The following is a 21,006-nucleotide window of genomic DNA, read 5'->3' as shown; positions in this document are numbered from 1 at the left end:
AAGAGATACCGTGGCTTGGTTTCTGTTTATCCTGTGAGCGGAAGAGTAAATGTCAACTGTCTGATTGGCTTTTTCACCGTGAGAATCAGAGTGACAGTGACAGCTTTGATGTGCAATAACTAGGTTGCTGTGTTTTGTGTTTGTGGCGTTAAGTCCTGATGCTTGTGGGGGCAGGACTACATAGATCGTGGCGTTTAATACAAGACGAACGCCTCTGCCCGCCTTATTAATGAAGCCACACCAAATGGTAAGAAAAATGGGGAGGAAAAAAAAAGTCCAGTGTCATAATCCAGGTGACTTTTTCTAGTGCTTGGGAGGCCTTTTCCCTCTGTCCTCTGGCAAGATACCAAGAAAAAGAGAACGCAGAAGAGCAATAGGTCTGGTTATTGAGGAACACGTTAGTTTTCTAGACAGTACATTCTGTTTCTACTTCTTGGAAGTCTCCTTTACCTCTGATGTTTAGCCACAAAACAGCCTTTTGCACAATTGTGGCATCAGTTTAAGAACTGAGAACCTATTTTAAGGTTTGTTTCTGTGTAGCCCTTTGTGAGAATAAAAATCTGTTTCTTGGTGGTGCTAGGTATTTTAGAAATGGGAACTCTGAAATCCCTGGATACTTGGTGAAAAGATCTAATCCAGAAGCCTTGGAGAAGAACTTTTTGTACTTTGATCCTAAGGTAAGATCCTCCACTGAGGTTTTTTTAAAAGGTTCCTGTGTGCGTACACAGAGGGAATGAATTCAGTGGAAGCTGGAGGATGTGTGATCCAACTCCAGTTGAGTCCTCTGAGCAGTGATTTGGGAAGAGGGGACACAGAGGAACTCTCAGTTTAGATTGAGCTGGTCAGTATTTCGTTAAAACCTTGATGAAAGAAACAAATTATTATGAGAAAATCCAGTTGGGAGGTAAATACTTTTAACACTTCTCCTTCCTTTCCCAAACTTGAGCTACTTGCCACTGAGGCTGTCTCCTAGCAGTATTGTCCTGTGCTCTCCATGCCAACTGCCAGAATATAGCTGTTCTTATGAGTAGCATCCTAGGTAGTAAACATGGCTAAAGTAGCCTTTTCTAAAAAGTGAATAGAAAAGACAGGGCTGGACAAGGGGCAGAATAAAGGATGGCATCTCAGGCTCTCTAACGTGAAGCTGAACGCAACAGGCTTTGACTATAATTGTGTTGGCAATAGGAAGAAAGTTCTGATGGTGTCTGTGCTTGATGGGATGTATCTGGTGAGAGGGAGTCACTCCTGTGTGCTGAGCAAATTCTCTGGGGGTGGAGGAGACTGGAAGAAAAGAAAATTACAGGAAGTTTGAAAAAAGGGCCTGTGGAATTACCTCTTGTCCTTCTAGCTCCCTGCTAAAGATGGCTCTGCAGTGCCTGTGGCCTTTAGTAGTAAGACAGTGGGTTTTCTGTAATTTCCTTCCCCTAAAAGACTTAAAATCTCATTTTCCCCGGTCATGTGGAGGAGATGAGGGAACAACTAAACAAACCCAAGAAACTGGATAAAGGAGATACTGTTTCTGTCTTGAGTATCAGAGCAGCTTTGTGATACCTGCTGTTGATCCACAGGCTTCCTAAATGGTGTGTATTCATGACAATCTGGACCTGAGTGATCAATATAGGTTTGGAGCTCTCTGATTTCCGTTTATTAATGTAATGTTTATTCCTCCTGATTAAATGCATATGCTGTTGTCTGAAATTCTCTATATTGGTGTGAAAAGGAGATCAGTTAGAGAGCAGTAACTGATAGGTTTAGTAGACGGACTCCTGATTTTTCTCTGGAACTCTCTTGTACAGTCTGTCTGATAATTTATCAGCATCAAAGTAACCTTCCTCTCTGCTGTTTTTTCCCACTAGTTCTCAAGCATAAGACCTCTGTATCTGTTGTTGATAAGTGTCCTCAAGGAGTCCGCATACACAGTTGGGAGAGGTCCCAAGTGTTCTCTCTGGGGGACAGCATCTCTGCTATTTTTAGCATGACTTCCTGGAGTTTTCTGTTTCCTTTGTGTGAGAAACTTCACTGGCTGGCAAGAGGTTGAACTATGCAGTAAATGGATCTCAGAGTTGCTTGGTAAGCTTTCAATGCGCTACCAAGAAAAACCTATAAAGACTGTCTATGCATTTTCCCCAAACCCTCTGGTAGACCGAGCTCTCGCCTGAGCAGCTGAGGGGAGGCATGGTGGTTTAGCCTGGCATAGAATTACCACACCTTGGAAGCAGTTGGTGTCTGGGGTCTTCATTTGTGTTGACTGGTAAACTCCATCTGGCCATAACACTTGGTGGTTTGTTGCCTCTACACTGAGCTACAATCCAGAGGGTGCGATGGGAGACATTTGAACATCCGCTGCAGGGAGAAAGAAAAAAGACACAAACACATTAGCTTGTGAATCATCTGTTTAAACGAGGAGAGACTTTGCAGTTCAGAGAATTCATAGAGCGTACGGAGACCCTGAATTCTATAGGGGACGTGGAGGTAAGGCTGGGTAATGATCTATAAAAGGCATTGTTGAATTAGTTAGCATAGGAAGTGATCAGGTGTAGATGTGGTGACCAGGAGTGGGCTGGGATCAGTGGCCAGCTGGTCTGGCCTGCCCCTCAGCTGCCTTTCTGGAAGGGCAGAGGGCTCCTGAAGGGTCTGTGCCTTACAGGGATGCCTAGTGCCTCAGAACTAACTGAGCGTGAATTGAACCCGCTGTCTGGGGAGCCCCATACAAGAGGTGCTTTCTTCAGCTCCCTGAAAAAAGTGACTTGGGGAACATGTGTGGGGTCAGCTTTTGGGATATGGGGTGCCCAGTGCCATGAGGGGTCTTGTGGATCTTGCATTTTTCTTGAAAGCATCAGATGATCTGCTTGTGACCTGCCTCTTCGCAGAAACATCAGTGCCCAGGGCCTGTAGATGTCTGGTCGGAGCCTGGCTTGATTGGCAGGGGCCTAGCGGAGCCTGCCGGGGGGGGGTTTTTTTTTTAGCAGCTGGATCTGTAGAGAGTGGGAAATGTAGGTGCAGAAGCTTTACCTTAGCAGTGGTAGTAACACTGAGGCCTCTGGGGAGAGAACACAGAGAAGGAAAATAGCCATAATCTCTGCCCTTCCTTGGTTTAAGCTTTTGATAATATAAGTACTCTTACTTGGAAAAAAAAAAAAGATTATTTTTTTCTTACTTTTTTTTGTGCTAGGTTGAGGGGTATTGGATGGGAGCACTGGTACTGGGAAAGAGCTGTGACTGGGATACTTGCTTCCCTACCACATGCATTCCTAGGATGTCGTGGGAGGCAGAACTGGGTCCAGTAGCTTGCGTGTGAGGGCTCCCCAGGGTGTTCTCAGCATTCCTCCGAGCTCCGGCCCTGGCTCTACAGAAGCTGGGAATGCTCATGAATTTTCCCCGGTTTGCAGTCAGCGGAGCATTTCCTGTGGCATTCGGGCACGCTGCAACAGCTTCCTTGCTGCATTCTTCCCTGGGGAGCATCTGAAACACTCTTCTGTGAAACTTCTTGAAACTACTTTGTTCTTGCATGGTTTGGGAAAGATTATCTTGTTTTTTTAGCTGATAGGCTATAACTTCTCCTACTGTCCTGGTAGCTTAATGTTTCCCTTCCAAAGCCTGAGTCAGCAGCTCTGTCTGCGAGATCAGTGTCTATACATACGTATTCTTTGTTGACCAGAGTAGTGGGAGGGATTATATTCTGTGAACCTAGAAGTAAATAAATAAATCTTTCCTTTAAACAATTATTTATCTTTTGAAATAATCTGGTCCTCCCACTCCATCCTGCTTCTCGAAACGTTGTAGAATTGCGCTATTATAATGTCATTTTATAATATAAAGTTAGCATTTCAATCTGGTAAATCTCCCGTGTGAAGATAAGCTGGTTCTGCAGCTCTTGAAAGCAAATTTGAAATATTTTCCTCTTGAACTGACAATTTAGACAAAAAGGAGCCAAGTAGTAATGTAGTGAATACTGTTGTTATTCACTAATATTTTTACTTAAATATCACTGAAATGCACACAAACTGTCCTTGTAGGGAGATGCTTAAAAAAAACCTGCCCAAACACAACCCAAAACCCCAAATGGGAAAATGAAAACAGCAGCAAAACCCAAACAAAGATAACACCACCACCTCCAAAATCCTGGCTAAATATACCATCTCTTTTACGGAGCTAGGGAGTTGAAACGGGGGTTGAAATTATTGTCTAAAGTGAGAGAATGCTGGAGCCGAGCAGGAATTTTCTTGTGCATGTTTGATGGCAGATGGCTGTGGGGCAGAGCACTAGGACTTGAGGAAAAAGGATGCAAAACTGTAAAGCTGAAGAGGGACTTCACATTTCTCTAACTTGATGGCTGGGGAATTGTGTAGGACAACAAGCAACCAAAGTGATTCTTTTGTAACTCAAGGAAACAGAGTTGCTGTAACAGCATCTGCAAATCGACTGAATTGTCTGGAAAAACCTGATCTTCAACAGTCTCTTCCACAAGGCAGTGTCCTAGACCCAAAGGTCTGGCTGGCCTAACATCATTCAGGCTTGGCCTGTCAAGAGTGATCCATGTAAAATGCTTTCACAAAGGTGTGATTCTGGGTACTTCATGCAGCCAAAACTCAGTTGTTTTCACACCCATTGTTATCCTGTTAAATGTTTGTTGCCCCGAGAAATACTCTTGCTGGTTTAGCAAGAACTGCTGTGACATGACTGATGATGCTGTATAGGTAAGATGTAGCTGAAGGAAGCCGCCTGAGAGAGTGAGCAAATAAGTGCCTCAGAACAATAAATGAAACTTAATGAAATGTCACAAGTAATAAAAAAAAACCTACCAAAAAACAAACAGCTGGCACAAAAGGAGTCTTGTCGAGTTAAAACCGGGAAGGTAATGCTGCGAGATGGTCACGCAGCGTGTGCGTCCCTAGCCGTGTGTTAGTCCTGTTCGTGGCAATAAAGGTTGAAGTAAATTCCTGGCCAGAGACATATGTGTGGTAGAACTGCTGAACTGTGAAATTCTGCATTTTTGTATGGAGGCAGGAAAAAAAGGCACAAATATTAAGGCAGTTGAATTAATCTGTAAATCTTTGTCATTGGAGTTAATTACATTGGTGACAAGAACCCTTAAATCATTGCATCGGGCTCCCCAGGTTACCTGAAGCTGCACATTCACAAAGGCAGGCAGGAAAGCTCTGAAGGGGGAAGCTGAGGCAGGAAGGCAAAGCCTGTGGCTCGCTGCTGGTGGCCTGAGCTGCAGTGTCTCCCACTTTGAAATTTCAGCCTCTGGTGAAGGGATCCGTCATCTCTTAAGTCAGTGATGGGATGGGTTTTGTCTGGCTCTGTGGCAGTAGGTACGAGCTGGAGTTGTGTGTCTCCAAGGCTCCTGAGCATCTATCAGGACAGCTGTGCTCCAAAACCACCAGGAAAATAGCAAAAGCAACCCCATAATAAAGCATTGTGAGAGCATTAGCTCGTTGTTTTTTTTTTTTAAGCTTTAACTTGGTATTTTAATTTTTACAGAGCAAAGAACATGTCTAAGTTACCACGGACTATAAATAAGTGGCAAAGAATATGTACGGTCTTGTATTTCTCATCGCTCAAAAGCAATCCTGCCTCTCCACACTTCATTGAAGTTAGCAGTCCTTGAGGAGATCTGCTCTCTTTCCTGAAGATTTTGTTTTGAAAATAGTTATACTGTGAAGTTTGGGGTTGTACGTTTTGTAATCTTTTTTTATGTCAAATGAAAGCTATTTCATCTCTTCTTATGTGTTTGTCAGGCATCTAGGGCTACAAATGGGCTCTGTCTCGGGAGTTGCTACCTCTAATTTTATTTTTATTTTTTTCTTATGTGTGTTTTCAGCTGGATATTTTGACTTGTCTGTGCTTTGATTCCACTGGCTGTAGTGAAAGCGTCAGAGGGCAAAGTAGTATTTCAAAGGGTGAGAACTCCTTCTGCACATCTCTTCTGAATACTTTTCTTGCCAGCTGTGGAAGGAGATTGTTTTTTGAAGTTTCCCAATCCTGGCTTGTTATAGTTTGGCTTTGTTTCCCCTCTGGGTGTTTGGCATGAGGAGCTAAAAAGACAGAAAGGAAGATTTCATGTTTGCTGCTAGGTATGATTTTGACAATTTGCTAGTACAGCTTGTTAGGTGATTTGATCATTCATATCCATTGAGTCGCTTAGAGCTGTTGGTAGGTACCGGGAAAACAGAGATATAAAACCAAACACTTTGAAGCTGTTGCTTCTGTATAATGAGACAGTCTTCTGAAAGGAGGTTAATGATAATCTAAATTCTTTTATACCCTGAATTTGTAAGGATTGTAGTGAGTTGCCATGTACTTCCCATGTGCCAGCTGATCCTCAGCAGAATGTGAGTGGGTGGAATGTGTGGGACTCTGCCTGTTGTGCCAGAACTGCTGGTGTCTTCTGTGACCAGTGAACAAAGAGGTAGGAGCATCCCTTCAAACCTTGATGCCTTTTTTGCTAGTCACGCTCCAGTCATGAAACAAACTTACTGATAGCTTTGCTGAGTTACCTCCCTTCTTTCCAAAAAACTCTCTCCAGTTACTGTATTGCCGGTAAATAGAGAAGACCACATGCTGAGTACCTGTTAAGTTTCAGCACAGGTTATGTGGGGACCTTTCCTGCTATCACCTTCGCTAGCTCTTACATTGCCCAAGGCTCTCAAAGCATTAGGCAATTCAGAAAGGTGTCGTAGCTCTTCTCAGTAGAAAAAACTTGTTTCTTTGGTTTGAAGCTTAGTTCTTCAATTTCACTCTGTGTGTCTTGGAGCTTTTGATTTATTAGAGTCTGGATTGAGTGTATATCAGCTAATCAGTTCAAGAAAGTGTAACTGAGAATGGTTGAACTTGCAGCATAACTGGGAGTCTCTGAAGACTTTGTGGTCTCTGGGAAAGCTAGATTTGCCAGGTGGAGTAATCCGTCACTCTGTAGTGTTCCCACTTGGAATAGGATGACTTGAGGAGTGTTCAAGTGGCTTTTTTTTTTTGCTGCCAGATTTCGCAGAGAAATTGCTTGTGATGATGAGCTCCTGTAAAGCTGGTAGAAAAGATGACTTAAATATTTACGGCTAACCTAACCACATCTAGAGTGAAAATATGAAGTGTGCTTGAGAGAGGCTTTCCAGTGACAGGACTAATAACTCTTTGCAATTCCGCCCAGCCAGTGGTAAGTGATTTGAGTGCTTGTTCTGACAAGTCCCGTGGCAGAGATGAGTCATTCTTAAAGGCCAAACAGATCTGCCCGGGTGTTAGATTCCAGTGTGTTCAATGGTCCTGAACAGAGCCAAAGGTCAGGAGAGAAATGCTATGGCAGGATGAAAAAGTACTCTCCGGTGTGTGCTGATGTATCAGACGGAGGTTTCAGGATTGCTGTCCCTGCCCACCTTTCCCTAGCAAAGCCCTCCGGAGATGTACTGCAGGGGGACACTTGGGCAACTGCGGCCTCTGAGTTTCCACGTGGATGAAAGTGGAACGATGTTGAGCACAAGGCGATCTCCTGTGCGCACGCCTTTACTGGATCGGCCTTGGCCAAACTTCCAAATTAGTATGTTTTGGATAAGGCTGAGTCAGAGGCAACAGCTGCTGCTGCTGAAAGGGTGAAAAATGAATTGGCTGCAAAAGGCTCATTAGTGAAGGAAAGAGGCCTGCCGGGGCAGGGCTTTAAAGAGACTTGGCTAGTGTAGGGACCTTTCCGTGCACATGTGAGAAGGCAGGGTTTCTCTTTAAACCCTAAAATTTTTACTGTGGAGATTCCCATGTCCCGTTGTAGTTTAGGACTGCCTCTTGACCAGATTCATGATCTATATCAGGTCTCAGAACAATCCTTAGCAGAGCTGGGGTTAGGTTGGCACGAGCTGCCCTCTTGGGTGAGGGGGAGCTGGCTGGTGTGTAGGCTGGAGGTGTCTGCCCGAGTTCCACCGCACAGTGGAAGGAGAGCGATGGGCTCCTGCTGTCAGTGTTACCAGCCGGGTGACACGTGTCATCCACAGCTTGAGCAGAGCACACAACAGTGACATATTTTGGGAACCTGCCACAGCAAGAACTTCTAAGGCCTTACTGGAGAAAGGAACCTGATTACTGCACTAGGCTGAAGTTTAGGGAGTAGAAGTGTTTTGTAGTCATATGGAAATCCCCCAAGGAAGTTAAGCCTCCTGAGGCACTCTGAAATTGCAGGGGTCTAGTCCATTACTGCTAGAGATGAGTTTTGTTCTGCTGTCTCCTGAAGGTGTGTTTCCCCTGTTTCCTCACCTACTGTCTGTAGAGAGGCTGTATTTATTTCAGTCAGGACTTACAGGCACAAATCGGTCATCTCTGTCCTATCAAAACCTGCTGCCCAAAATCAATGTGAATAGCTGACAGTTACCCTTTTTCCTATTGTGTTTCATTGTTTTTACTGAAGAGTCAGATGGTTTTCCTGAGACCAGAGCTCATAGCATGCGTATCCTAAAAAAAAAGCCTTGAGGTATTACTATATCCAAACTGAAAACCCACCTAGGAACAGCGAGGGAAACAGCAGAGTGAATGTGCAAGTTACCTCTGAATTGAGACCAATTTTTAGTTTTGTAGGTTTCTGGAAAGAGGCAGGCAGGGACAAGATGAGAAATCAAAGCTGTGTGAAGAGCGAAGTTGAAGTTTAAAATTAGCAGCAGTAATCGAGGACAGTGGATGTTATTTTAGTTCAAATACCTTTTCTACTAACCTGCCTCTAGGTCCTGCAAGCTCCTGCGCAGCTGCCTCTTCCTTTTTTTGTAAGAATATTAAATTATTTTGACAATTCTTTTTTGCCTTTTAAAATAGTGTCCTTGTTGCAATATAAAGAAAATATTTAGAAGTGGAGAGGAAGACAAGGCTCCTGATGAGTGCTGCCTTTGCCTAGTGCAGCAAACATTTTTGGACTCTGTGTTTCTTAATAGTCAGAATTTTAAACTAAACCTCATATGCAACTTTCTGAGGAGGACCCTCATAATCAAACTTTTGAGGAGGGAACGCACAAAACTAGCTGGGTGCTACTTAAGATGGTGAGTTTGGGTTTCAGAAGCAGAATCTGAGTCCCTGCCGATCATACAAAGTGTTGTTACAGCACTTGCTTAATTTCCTTCTCTGAACACGTGGAAGTAATTACGGAGTGGTTGGAAGAAGGTGCAGGGAAGCAGCCTTGGAAAACAGAAGCAAATGAAGTATGTGCTGCTTGGAAAGCTGTGCCGTGCCCACGGGGAGAGCAGGTTTCTCTAATAAACTGCCTATTTGGGAGCCACAGAACTCAGCAGCAACTTTTATTTATTTATGTGTGTGTGTGCACACGTGTGCAACAGTAAGATTGTTTATCAGGTCGTCACTTCTGCCATTGTTCCTGATTTGTTTCACCCCTCCTGGTTACTGTTTCTGGAATTAATTTCTCAATCCTGGCTTTGTTTAAAAGCACCGGGCTTTTGTCTTGGGATTTGGGGTTATCCTGATGTCCAGAACGCCCGGTGTGGATGAGAGCCCCACCGCAGCCAATGTAACGCGGAGCCAAAACTGAAAAACTTGGCAGCGTTAGTGTCGGAGCCTGTCAGGCTGAATCATTTGGGAATGTGTGTGAGGGGAGCGTGTTACAGGTGGGCCTATTATGGGGGAAATAATACAGTTGTGATAGTGAGTAACGCTCTTCTAGGGAGACAGATCTGCTGCTGGAGTGCAGTTGTGCTTTGGTTGCTGCTTTCCATCACAGAAATCTTCCTTTCACAGATGTGGTTTTCGTTAGCCCTGGATTTTGTGGCTTGGTTTTCCCTGCCTGGCATACAGCAAAGTCTGTGCTCCTGTTATGGAGGGGGAAAGGAACTTGAAAGGCATAAAATGGGGTTTTCTGCTGAAATTTCAGTGAGAGAGCGAGTTGTCTAACTGAAGCAAAGCTTTCTAAGGGGCAAACAGAGAAGTAAATTTTATATCAGGACAGTCTGTAGCACTCTAGAAGCAGAATAGCCTAAACATTTTGACTCTTGTGGAACGTAAATAGAATTTACAGTTTAAAGCAAGCTTTGATGCTAGTGGTTTTCTATTTAGGAGAGAGAGATAAGCCACTGGAAAGAAATAATCATATTTCTAATGGAAAGACTGACAAGACCCATAATTAATGTTGCACTAGCAGGCTTCCTGCATGGTTGGCTAATCACAGCTGAGTGTTAATAAGCATAGAGGTTTTTTTAAATACTGTCGTAACATGTTAATTAAGATAATTCGGCTCCATGTGTCTCTTGAGCTACCAGATGGCGACTGCATTGGTGGAAAGCTGCAATTAGAGGCTTTTCTTTCTTGCTTTTCCTCCCCTGCCCCCCAAAAAAAAAGAAAAAGAAAAAAGAAAAGAAAAAAGGAAAAAAGAAAAAGGCAGCTTTGGTGTGTATGAGTTGGCTGTGTGAGGGGTGCCTGTTACTGTACACAGTGTTAGTGCTTGTGTCTAATTATATAAATGTGCAGTTATATGATTATATATACAAATCTCTTTGCTTTGGTTTCTTCTCATTTACTCACATTAGGACATAAAAAAAATAAGCCTCCTCTTCAGAGTATGCCCTTGCTAGAGAAACTGCAATTTCCCTATAAAGGCTCCAGTCCTGCTCAGTTTGCTCTTCTGTCATTGACTTCAGAGTGAGCAGCATCTGGAGCCAGTAAAGACAGAGAGCTTATTTTTCAGTGGGCTTTTGCCTCTGCTTAATACACAGAGCCCAAAAGAGGGTTATGTTTTGCAGTGTGTTTTTAGGAAAGCTTAAAATATTTCTAGGGGCAGGGTCAGCGAGACCTGAGAGTGCTCACAATGGAGGCCTTTTATTGACTTCTGCCTCCTGTAAGTGAAATATAAAGAGGTTCTTTAGCCTCAGCTGTTGTGACGGGGCCCGGCAGCAGCTGCCGTCTCGGGTTTGTCCCTCTGGGAAATGACCCATCTGCCTGTGTGCTAGAGAAAGCCAGAGTGCTGAAAAGGAGAAGGTTTCAAATCTGTTTTCCCGGTTCCAGTCTCTGTCTCCACCCCAGAAATTGCAGACCAGTGAAAAACCTGGGCATCTGGTAATCTGTCTTTTATGGTGTGAATGCCATCTCTGGCTAGAAACACACCGAATTCTCAACTGTGTCCAGCTGGCAGAGGATAGCTTCAGCCTGGGTCCCTTTTCAGATGTTGTATCTGCAGCCTACCGTGTTTGTGTAGCTGCAGCAGGTTAGCACGCTTGTGGGCAATAAGCAAAAAAACCCCACTGACACCTTGACCTCCCAAAATGGGAGCAGAGCACGCTTTGCCTCCAACAGGAAGGATGCACCCAGAAAGGGAGGCAGCTTTCTATGACTGCACAAGACGTTTGTGTTGGAATTTAACTCTGTGGGCTAAAAAATGTCACCCCCAAATGTTCCCACGATGCTGGATGTTGGGAGAGGGTGGAATGTCAAATAGGATTCCCAGAGCGGGTCATTGCTGTGCTTCTTGGAGACAACCTGCCAAAAGAAACCCCGGTCTAAAGCACATAGCTCTTTGTGTTTGGCACAGACCTGCTGTCACAAGTGACTTTTACCTGTGCAGTACTTGAGGAACATATTTCCCAGCCTAATACTGGTATTAATCCAAATGTTTGGACTGGGGAGGACAAAGCAGGAGCAGAGAGTGCATGCTCTGAAGCTGCTGTGCTGAAAGCTTTCGAGGCCATCCAGGCAAACATCCTGGGCTGGAAACCCAAAGGTATTTAGCGCCCAGAAGTGGAGCTGGCACCTTTAATTAGCTGGAGCTTGTGGGTGAAGGTGACTACTTTTGTGTCTAGTACTCATGTACCTCTCCCTAAAGCGCATCCCCTTGTCATTCCTTCTCAAGGGGAAGGAGGGTGTGGGTGGGGAGGAGGCTGTGCTGTTGGGCAGAGCCTGGCTGGGTGCTTTTTCTCTGCAGACCAGCTGCCTAGGAAGTGGGTTTTGCTTTGGTAAAAGCTGGGTGTGTGGTTGACGTAGCTAGTCTAAAAAAGATATGAAACGTTAAAAGGCTTGCTTCTGACTCAAACCAGACTGCTGCTGAGGGAGGGGGTTCTGAAAGCGGCTTTTGCTGTTTATAGGCTGATTTGTGTGCACAAGGAGAGGAAAAACAAGGATGTTGCCTGTCTGAATTCCACACCAAAAGCCAAGCTGATTAGTTTTCTTCCCCCATCATTTGCCTCTCAGCAAAGACTCCTGGAGCCAAACACCACTCCTGCCTCAGGCAGAAGGAAACCTGTGTGCTGAAGGCCCTGGTTTTTAGAGTGAAAAATTCTGACCCAAAGAGGACCTTGTGGAGTTTTTTATTTATTCTGCAGTCATGGTGTCACTGCAGCTGTGCTGGCCTTCCCCTGCACCCTCAGAGCAGTGACGGAGCAAGAGGCTTGGGTTAGAGAGGCCTGATAAGTGGCTCTATGCTCTTCAAATCAAGTAGGTGCATATACATTGTATATATATTTTTTTGTTTTTATTTTTTTCCTCGAGGTAGCAAACCACTTTTAGCCCTAACTCTTCAGGGTGTGAAGTTCTTGTGAGAGAAGCAGCTATCTTAGACAATGAATTTCCTGTCTGCTGGTTGGGAAGGGTTTATGAAATAGATGCCTGCTGTTGGAAATGGCGTGTATGCCTGTTGTACATGTGTCTTTAGTTTTGGTGATGCTTTTCTAGTGTGGGGTTTGGGTTTTTTTCTGTTTGGTTTTTTTTCCTCACTATGTACATAGTGGGATTTGAGCTCATCATATGCTAGGTAGGCATCTGTCCTGCCCTGGCAAATGTGGTAGGGCTTGAAAAAAACCCATTTCTATAAGAAGAAGAGCTAAATTTAAAAACAAAACAAAACAAATTTACTTTCTTGAAAACTCAGAGAGTTCTGTTAGGTGTAAGCTGAGGCACTGTAGTCTGTGAGCAGCACTGGGAGGCTGATGTTTTACTTGATTGTTGCTCAAGAAGCTGCAAAGTGAGCTTGGCAGCTCTGGCTGGTTTATCCTGCTGCTGTGGCTGAGGACAGTAGTGACACTATTACCTGGTCAGGTCACATTCGTGCTTCTCTGAGTACTGGTGACAGAGGTTGGGAGTGTATCCAATAAATAAATCCAAGAACTGGGCTAAGGGAGGAGTGAATTGTTTCCTTACTGATTTACTAACCAAGCAGGAGATTAGCAGAGAGGTCAGTAGCGTCCTGGTGGCAAGTGATGACACTGCAGAGAGAAGACAACTTCTCTTCTTGGGTTAGCAGATGTGGCCAGAGCTCTGCTGGCAAATTCATTCAGTTGCTTCCTAAGGCAAAACTAATGTTCAGTGTTCCCCCCTGCAAGTGGGATCTGTGGGCAGCACTCTGCTAGAATTGCCAGACCCTCTCGAAGCCAAAGTGAGTGTCATTGCTGGTCCCCAACTTGCACTTCTAGCAGTCAGGTTGTCACATTTCTGTTAGGAAAGTGTTTGTTAGGTAAAAAGTATAAAGTATGAATTTACAAATGTGTAACAACTGGGGAAGGAAAAAACCCCGCTGGATTGCTGCAAGCCCATTCAGGGCACTAACTGAAGAGAAGATGTGAACATGGCTGTTGTTTTCAGCATGGTGTTAATTAAATCTGAATCTCAGGTCTGAGATGCTGCAGAAGGCTTCAGACTTAGCTGGTGTTTCAGACCAGCTGTTTAGCTGTGGCAGGCCCCAGGTGGAAGAGGGACTGTTACTCTCAAGGGTGCCTTAGAGAGTTTGAGACTTTTTGGAGATCCTTGCCAGAAGTTAGTAATAGCTTTCGCAGTTCCCTCTGCTGTAGTGAAGCGATGCACACGTGAAACTGTCCAAGTTGAAAATCAAAGGCCTCCATAGCAGGGACAAGTAACTGGAAGATGGGGACATGGTGTGTTTATTTTAGGTGCTTGTCTAGATGTGCTGTTTCTGTGGCTAGTGGTAGGTCCTGACTGAGAGCATAAAGGTGTCGGTGTTCTGGAGAACCAGAAACTTGGACAAAGAAATGCTCTTTGCCACTATGGAATGCACTGGAGCACAGCTTGGAAGAGACTAAATAGGCAAAGGCAGTGACTGTGACCAGGAGGGAATCTTCCTGTGAGAAAGGAGATATGAAAAGAGACAAAAAGATATACTTTCAGGCAAAGCAATCTTTTTTTTTTTTTTTTTTAAGCTGCTGCACAAAAAAATACTGCTGTAGGGGAGTTGTGATAGCACAAGAGTGTTAGGGTGAAGCTTCAGAGGGAACAACATAAAGGATATAGCATGGCCTCGAGTACTGGGACAATTTAACTGGGTGCTTATGTGCTCTGCTTCACAACGATGTTTGCTCCCCTGGCAGGACGTGCTGGCGTGAGACAAATCAGGACAGGTTTAACCAGACAAGTCAAGACATTGTTCGTCTCGTTAGATCAGGAGGGTGGTTTCTGTTTGTAGGATGTTTTTCCTCTGTGAGTCTTCATAATATTGGTTAAATGGAGTAAATCTTGTAGATGAGGAAAGAGAATTACAGAGCTTAGGGTTTTCTGTTTCCACTCTTCACATTCCACAAAAGTTGTGGTATGTCTCAAAGATGAGGAGGTGTCATATCCGAGCAGGGCACATGTTCAGGAGATCCAGCGGAGCAGTCGTCACCTACCCAAATTGTTTTAAAAATGCTCCAGCGCTGACACATAAGATTCCTCTGACACTGTGCTGAGGACAGTCAAACCCTCGAGAGCACTTGTGTAGTCGGTGAGGAATTCACCTGATGCTCAGTCCAGCTTCCTCCTGAAGCTACTGGGATGTGGGCCTGACTCATATAAACAGCAACTTTAATTTGTCAAAACTATTCCTGTCCTGGCTTTAGTGACCTTTGTGCTTTGCTGTGTAGAAGTAGAAGAAATATTACATGTTCTATGCAAAATATCCCTTTGTTAAGCAGTGTTTTACCCATCTGTCCAACCATGTAAGGTGAGCAGTGCAGTAGCTGCTTCTCCCTCAGCTACAAACCTAGTTACACGCTCTTAGCAGATGATGATTAGTAGTTTTCTTGTTCTGTTTTGGTGGGTTTTTTTCTGTTTATTTGTTTATTTATTTTCTTCCAAGAATGCATTCAGTTAAGGAAGTTTTGATATTTTTTTATTTTTTTTTTAATCTCTGTGTGGTCAAACAGCTCAGCAAAAGAGGTGAGTGACTGAAATATGCAGTTTAGGTGCTTGGTGTGGATGAAAAAGGGTGTAAGGCCCCTGTAAGGATCCGTGAGTCTTACTAGTTAAAAAAAGAAGCGCACTGTGCCAGGGAACACTACTGCAGAGACATGCCTTTCAGTCACCTCTTGTACAGCATTGTGCCTGTGCAAAGAAGCTTGGTACTTGGGGAGCTTTCATAATTCTGTGACAATCATTCAGTCAGACTGAAGTCTGTTTCAATCTTATGTTGTATGTTTAAGTGTATTGTACTTGATCCTTCCCACAACAGGCTCATCCTGCTTAGACTTTGGAAAGCATCTGCTTATCTTTGAATTTCACTCGCAGAGATCAAGGCTCAACTGTGCTCCTGTGGTTTATGTTCTGAGTAACTAAACCCCTCGCTGCTTTGTCAGTGTGCAAAGTACCACTCACTTCCAACTGTGGTATTATCCATGACCACGGCTTGGGTTTGCGTTGGTTTTATCTTATGTTAGAAGCGATTTGTAGCTCTGTATCAGGTTCAGGACCAGAGCTCAGCCAGGACGTGGAAGATCCATTTCATCCTTTGGCGATTAGGTTAATCAGTCTGGCCAACTGACATCTCTTACTGCCTCTAAAAGAAGCCCTGTTCCAACCCCTCACAGCTCTCTCTGAATTTGGTAGAAGAGAAAGCTGGTGGAGCTTGCTGCTACTTGTGGAGCCATGGGAAAGGGAGACGGTGAAGGTACAGTGTGATGACACTGTGGTTGCAACATAAAAAAGAGGTTCCTTAGTGTTGTGCTGCTTATTGCCGAGTTGGTAACAGCTACTTGAAGAGCATAAGGAACAGTTAACACTCCTTGAAGGAAGACAGTACTTTCTCCTGTGCCCTAGACACAAAAAAGTATGGTTCTTACAGATGATTCGATGTGAAACTGGGCAGAGGTGCATACTGGCTTAGTATTTTTCATTTGTGTATAAAAAACTGTGTATATTAAATACCTAAATGCCATTTTGGAATTGCATCTTCAGAAACCCCAGTGCATAACTTTATTTCTGCCTGTCAATCTGGAAACGGCGACTTCTTTAGCTCTGAACAGAGTCCGGCAATGCTGGAAACGTTTGGACTTCTCATCAGTCCTTATCTCCTTCCTGTTTTCCAGCAGTGCCTGCTGGCAGAGAACCAGTGCTCATGGGAGGTGTCCTAAACTTCAGTACCTCTTCGAAACTCAGGGGCCTTTGGGAGCAGAGCTCTGCGCCCTTGGCACACAGCGCTGCGATGTTCAAAACCACCACTCCCAAGAGCCCGCAAAGCTTGATGAGTCCAGATGCTGGGAATAGCTCTGTGAGCCTGGGATGTCGGCAGCCCCCTCAGAAGCTGATAACTTCTGTGACTTGGCTTTCTTTCCCTTCCCTGGCTGGCGAGAACTTTTGTTTTAAGGTATCTCGTAAGCTCTGGGATACTTCCAAGAACATGTGTTTCAGGGAGGGAGTTGATGAAATTGCCGCATGTTTCTTTGTATTTCAGATATAAGCGGGTGCCCTTGTGAGTCTAGGCTGGTGCTGTTGGGAAGGGAATGGGTTGTTAGAATACGTGCGTTTCTGTCCCACAAATTTTTGTAACCTCCTGGGAAGGTTTAGTGTATCCACTACGTACCACACGCCTTTGACATTTGGAAGGAGTAAATCTGGGGGGGCTGGTTTGCTGTGTCCCTTGCAATGTGCCCAGCTTTAATTGAGGCTGAAAATACTGAAGAACTCTCCTCCATGATTTAGTTCCCATGCCTCAAAAACCATCAGTGTACCAAAGTAATACCCATTCAGCAATTCTCTAGGCTGGGCCTGGGCTGTGCAAACGTTGCTGAGGGTTAAATGCAAGCAGCCTGCTTGGGCCCTGGTTTGCAGAGGCGCTGAGCTTCCCCAGAGATGCCACAGACAGAAAGGGAGCTTGTTCAACAGCGAGCAGAAGTGTTTGATTTCCTTAGTTCTTCAGGCACCACCAGTCCATCATCTTACCCTTGCTTGAGCCACCTCCAGCAATCTTTGAAGCCATCAATGCTGTCTGGTAGCCCGCTGCCAAGCTGCAGGCTGTGAGATGCTGTTTCCCTGAGGCTGACTTGCAAAGGGTGGTTCAGGTGGTCTTCCAGGGGAGCCGGGGTTGTCCAGAGATGCTCGGCCAGGTTGAGGGTGGAGGCTGCTGATGTTCTGGCTGCCTGATCCACATCTCTTTCAAGCTTTTTTCCCCAGCACATTAAGTGTTCTTCTGTCACAGTGAAGGTGACATTCTCAAAATACTTGGGACACTCTTGAATGCTGTGCTGACAAATAACCTAAGGAGGTGGAGGGATGGGGGGAAGGAAGGAATGTGACTAATTCTGCAACCTCTTCCCTGTGTGAAGAGGACAAGTCAGGGCCATCTGAACACACTTACTTCACCTTTTGTGTGCCAAGTGGCCTGGGGAGGTGAGGAGGAAACTGATCTGCAGTTCTGTAGCTGCGCTTCTCCTTGAAGTTGTTGGGCAAGGAGGCCAATTCAGGGTTCCTGGATGACTGATGCACAGGTATTTCCAACCCTTTGAGAGTGCTCCTGCAGTGTAAATGAGTGCTTGGCTCCTGTTGGCTGGCTGCTTTTTGTACCTAGTTCAGACACCTCATCAGTGGAGGTGGCATTTTATGGTAGAAGGGGAACCGAACACTGAGCTGCCTGATCCGAAAGGGCTCATGGTGCAAGGGCCACACGTGGGTACAGCTCGGGAGGAGCGGCAACAGAGGGAACAAGCTCTGTTTGCTGCAGTTGGTTAGCAGAAAGATGCTGTGCATGGCTTCCAAGCAATTCCAGGTACCTCCTGTGGCGTAAAAAGGGAGGATGCCCTCTCTGCTCTGAGATTTTGACAGCTGCAGCTCTCTGCCATGGCCTAAAGAAGTACATGTTAAACTGCTGAGAATATTTCTTGTGCTCAAACAGGTCCTTGTAATTTAGCAAGAACACCCTCTCCCGGGCTGAAGATGAAGGAGGGTGTTTGTCTGTGTGGCTGAATGTGAAATGTGCCATGAATCTGTCTTTTCAGCTGATCCCAGCTGACCCTAATTGTTAGGCAGGCTTAAAGTGAAAGCCAGTTTTAGCTGCATAAGGGAAAGGGTTAAAACATTGGTTACAAAGTGGGAAATCATTGCAGAAAGGAAAACTAGAGAAACATAGAAGAGGCAACAGTTAATACTCACGAGGCAGAGACAGTGACTTCTCTGAAGCTTATTGACGCTTATTTAAGAATAAATCTCCTCAAGAACAAAGTCTTCTGAAAAAGCTGCTGCTTAGACCTCTGTTAACCTTTTCTCTCAAGAAGTAAATTGAATTGCAGTTATAAAACTGGCAGAACTCGCACCAGAGGGGTTTTGGCTTCGCTCAGCACTTCATCTCGGGGTTTACTGGTATTTACAAGGCACTGCCTATGATGCATTCACACATGTGATTAAGTTCAAGGGTTGCTTGCACTGCAGCAATGTAGCAATTTTTTTTCCACAGTGGGATGAATCTCTAAAGTTTTCTTTTGCTTCTTAAATCTGGCCCAAAATCCAATTATGTGAACATTGCCCAGCAGTTGCTGTCAGTCCCACAGCAAGTGGGGCAGGGGCAGAATGTGAAAATGTGTTCCCCAGGGTTTGAGGGGCAGGCCTGGATCACCATGTTGTGGTGGAATAAGGTGGGTGGACTGGCTGGTTTTCATGCCCCAGAATATCTCAGGAGAGGTCTCTGATGTATTTTGTCAAGTTTGGGGAGCTGTGTTCCTCCTTCTTTCAGCCTGGCAGACACGTGGCCTCAGCGAGGGGTGTTGGGACTGTTCTACAAGGTCACTGTGACCTGCCAGAGGAGAGGAAATTCTAAGCAATACAAATACCCTGTTTTCAGTGTGGTTTCCTCATTTGTAGTTTGTTGGTTTTATTTGAATGGCTATAGAAAATTCTACAAGAATATTTCTGGCATGTGCTCTGCCTATACCCGTTAGTCAGGATAGGGGAGATGCAAGGAGAAATAAGAAGTGCTTTCAGCACTCCAAACTTACGTAGGCAGAGAGAGGGATTTTCAGAAGTGCCGTTGTAATAGAATTAGTCCCTCTTTAAAAATAGGTTAGAGTATTTGGTCCTACTGCAGCAATGCTCTGTTCCCCATGCTGTTGGTGATACACCCATGTGAAATAGCTCAAATCAGTGTGCTCTTACAGGCTTCCAAGGTGCCTTACGGGGCAGCTCCATCTCTTGACATCGTACCCACAGTACAGTGAGGTGTTCGCATTCTTCCTTCGTTTCAGTAGGAGGTCTCATGCTTTTTTTTTGTATTGGGCTAATAGGAAAGCCTGGTCATTAGGTTTCCCCCCAGTCTCTGGTGAAACAGCTGTGGGGAAAAGATAGCACCAAGGATCTTCTGGGCCTCTCTCGTGTGGAATCTCTGTTGTGTCACTGTTCAAAAATATCCCCAGTTTGCTGCCTGCCAGCTAGGTTGTGCTACTGGGATAACAAACAGAATTTAGCAATCACAGGAAATGTGTCAGGGGTAAAACTGAGCAGCATTCTCTGCCGTTGTGTAACAGGCTTTATTCTTGGTTTTGGTAGTAAATTTAGTGGGTGTTTGTAGGTAGAAGTCTGCCTATGTGCCACATCTATTGTGCAACAGATATCGTCCTCTCGAGATATCCTCCATGATGAAATTTTTTGTTTTGTTTCCAGATTGTCCCCAGCCACCACAGCCTGAGAATGGAGGCTATAAATGCCACCCTAGCCCCTGCAACAACCCGCTGACTTCAGGCAGTGTCATAGAGTATCTGTGCGTCGAAGGCTACATGCTAAAAGGAGATTATAAATACCTGACCTGCAAGAATGGAGAGTGGAACCCAGCCATGGAAGTCAGCTGCAGGCTCAGCCCGGGTGAGTGCTCCTGGACTCCGGTGGGACAGTCAGAATTGCCCTCACATTGGCTTTTCAGATTGTCCTTAAACACTGGGTCAGTGTGGTGCTGGGGAAGCCCATACAGCTGCCACGTGTTGCTCCAGCAGTTTCATAAACGTGGCTCACAATCACATCTTTTTTTTTTTAATAAAAAGTCTTTTCCATAGCAGCCTGTCAGGTACAGGCTCAGTGTCCTGCATGCAAGGAGAAAACCCATGGAGAGGAGTATAAAGGTGGCAACTTATGGGGGAAGCCCAAACTGAAGCATTTTCCGTGCTGTCTGGTTTTGCCTCTGATGGGTTTGACAGTGCATCTCCCACAGTGGTGTCCCTGTCTGTCCATGTGTGTGTAGTGCTGATCTTCCTTGCAAAGGGGCTGAGTAGCTGTTGGCCTCCTGTGGCAGAGTGTAGTGGTGCTGCTCTGCACTGTGCTGGCAGGAAGGGACATGGCTGACAAATGATTTCTGCTTCTCTCCAAATGGAAGTGGGGAACTTTTGCTCTCTGGGTCTCTCCCAGCTGAGCAGGAATTCCTCGTTCAAAGCAGAAAAGTAAAAAGGTTTGCAGGAAAATGTTCATCATGCAGCTCTTAGTTTCTTACCTGTGATTCTTCTGGTTTTAAAAGCGTGCGTGTGGGTAAAAGGAGAACTCCCTCCTCTCTTGGCTTGTTGGTAGGGTCTTCCTGCTCAGTCACCACCAGTCAGCAAGAAGTACACGCTGAAATTAAATCTCATAATCCGTAAAACAAAATATGTTAGTTTAATTGGAAGTTTTAATCTTCTCAGGGTCTCTGCCACTCCAATAGCCCTTTCCTATGATGTATAAGGAAAGGAACTGGGAGTTTACCTGGCAGCAACTACATTCTGAAGAGACTTTTCGAATTCAGCACAAGCTTCCTTTCCACAGCAGCCTCCCTTCCGCTTGCTGCAGCCAGGCTAGAGGATAAAGTTGTGCTCTTGCAGGTGGTATTCCCTGGGT

At 45.0% G+C, this 21,006-nt stretch overlaps 1 protein-coding gene across 1 annotated transcript in view; it reads left to right on the top strand.

Moving 5' to 3' along the window:
- Positions 1 to 21,006, top strand: part of KIAA0247 (KIAA0247 ortholog) — a 42,030-nt gene that overhangs the window by 15,354 nt on the left and 5,670 nt on the right. The window contains exon 3 of the mRNA XM_009868933.1: positions 19,813 to 20,010. Coding sequence (XP_009867235.1) covers positions 19,813 to 20,010 — 198 coding nt within the window. The remainder of the gene's footprint in view (positions 1 to 19,812; positions 20,011 to 21,006) is intronic.

The sequence above is a fragment of the Apaloderma vittatum genome, unplaced genomic scaffold, assembly GCF_000703405.1.
Source record: "Apaloderma vittatum isolate BGI_N311 unplaced genomic scaffold, ASM70340v1 scaffold29614, whole genome shotgun sequence".
NCBI classification, from domain to species: domain Eukaryota; kingdom Metazoa; phylum Chordata; class Aves; order Trogoniformes; family Trogonidae; genus Apaloderma; species Apaloderma vittatum.
This window is presented reverse-complemented; position numbering and strand designations above follow the sequence as displayed.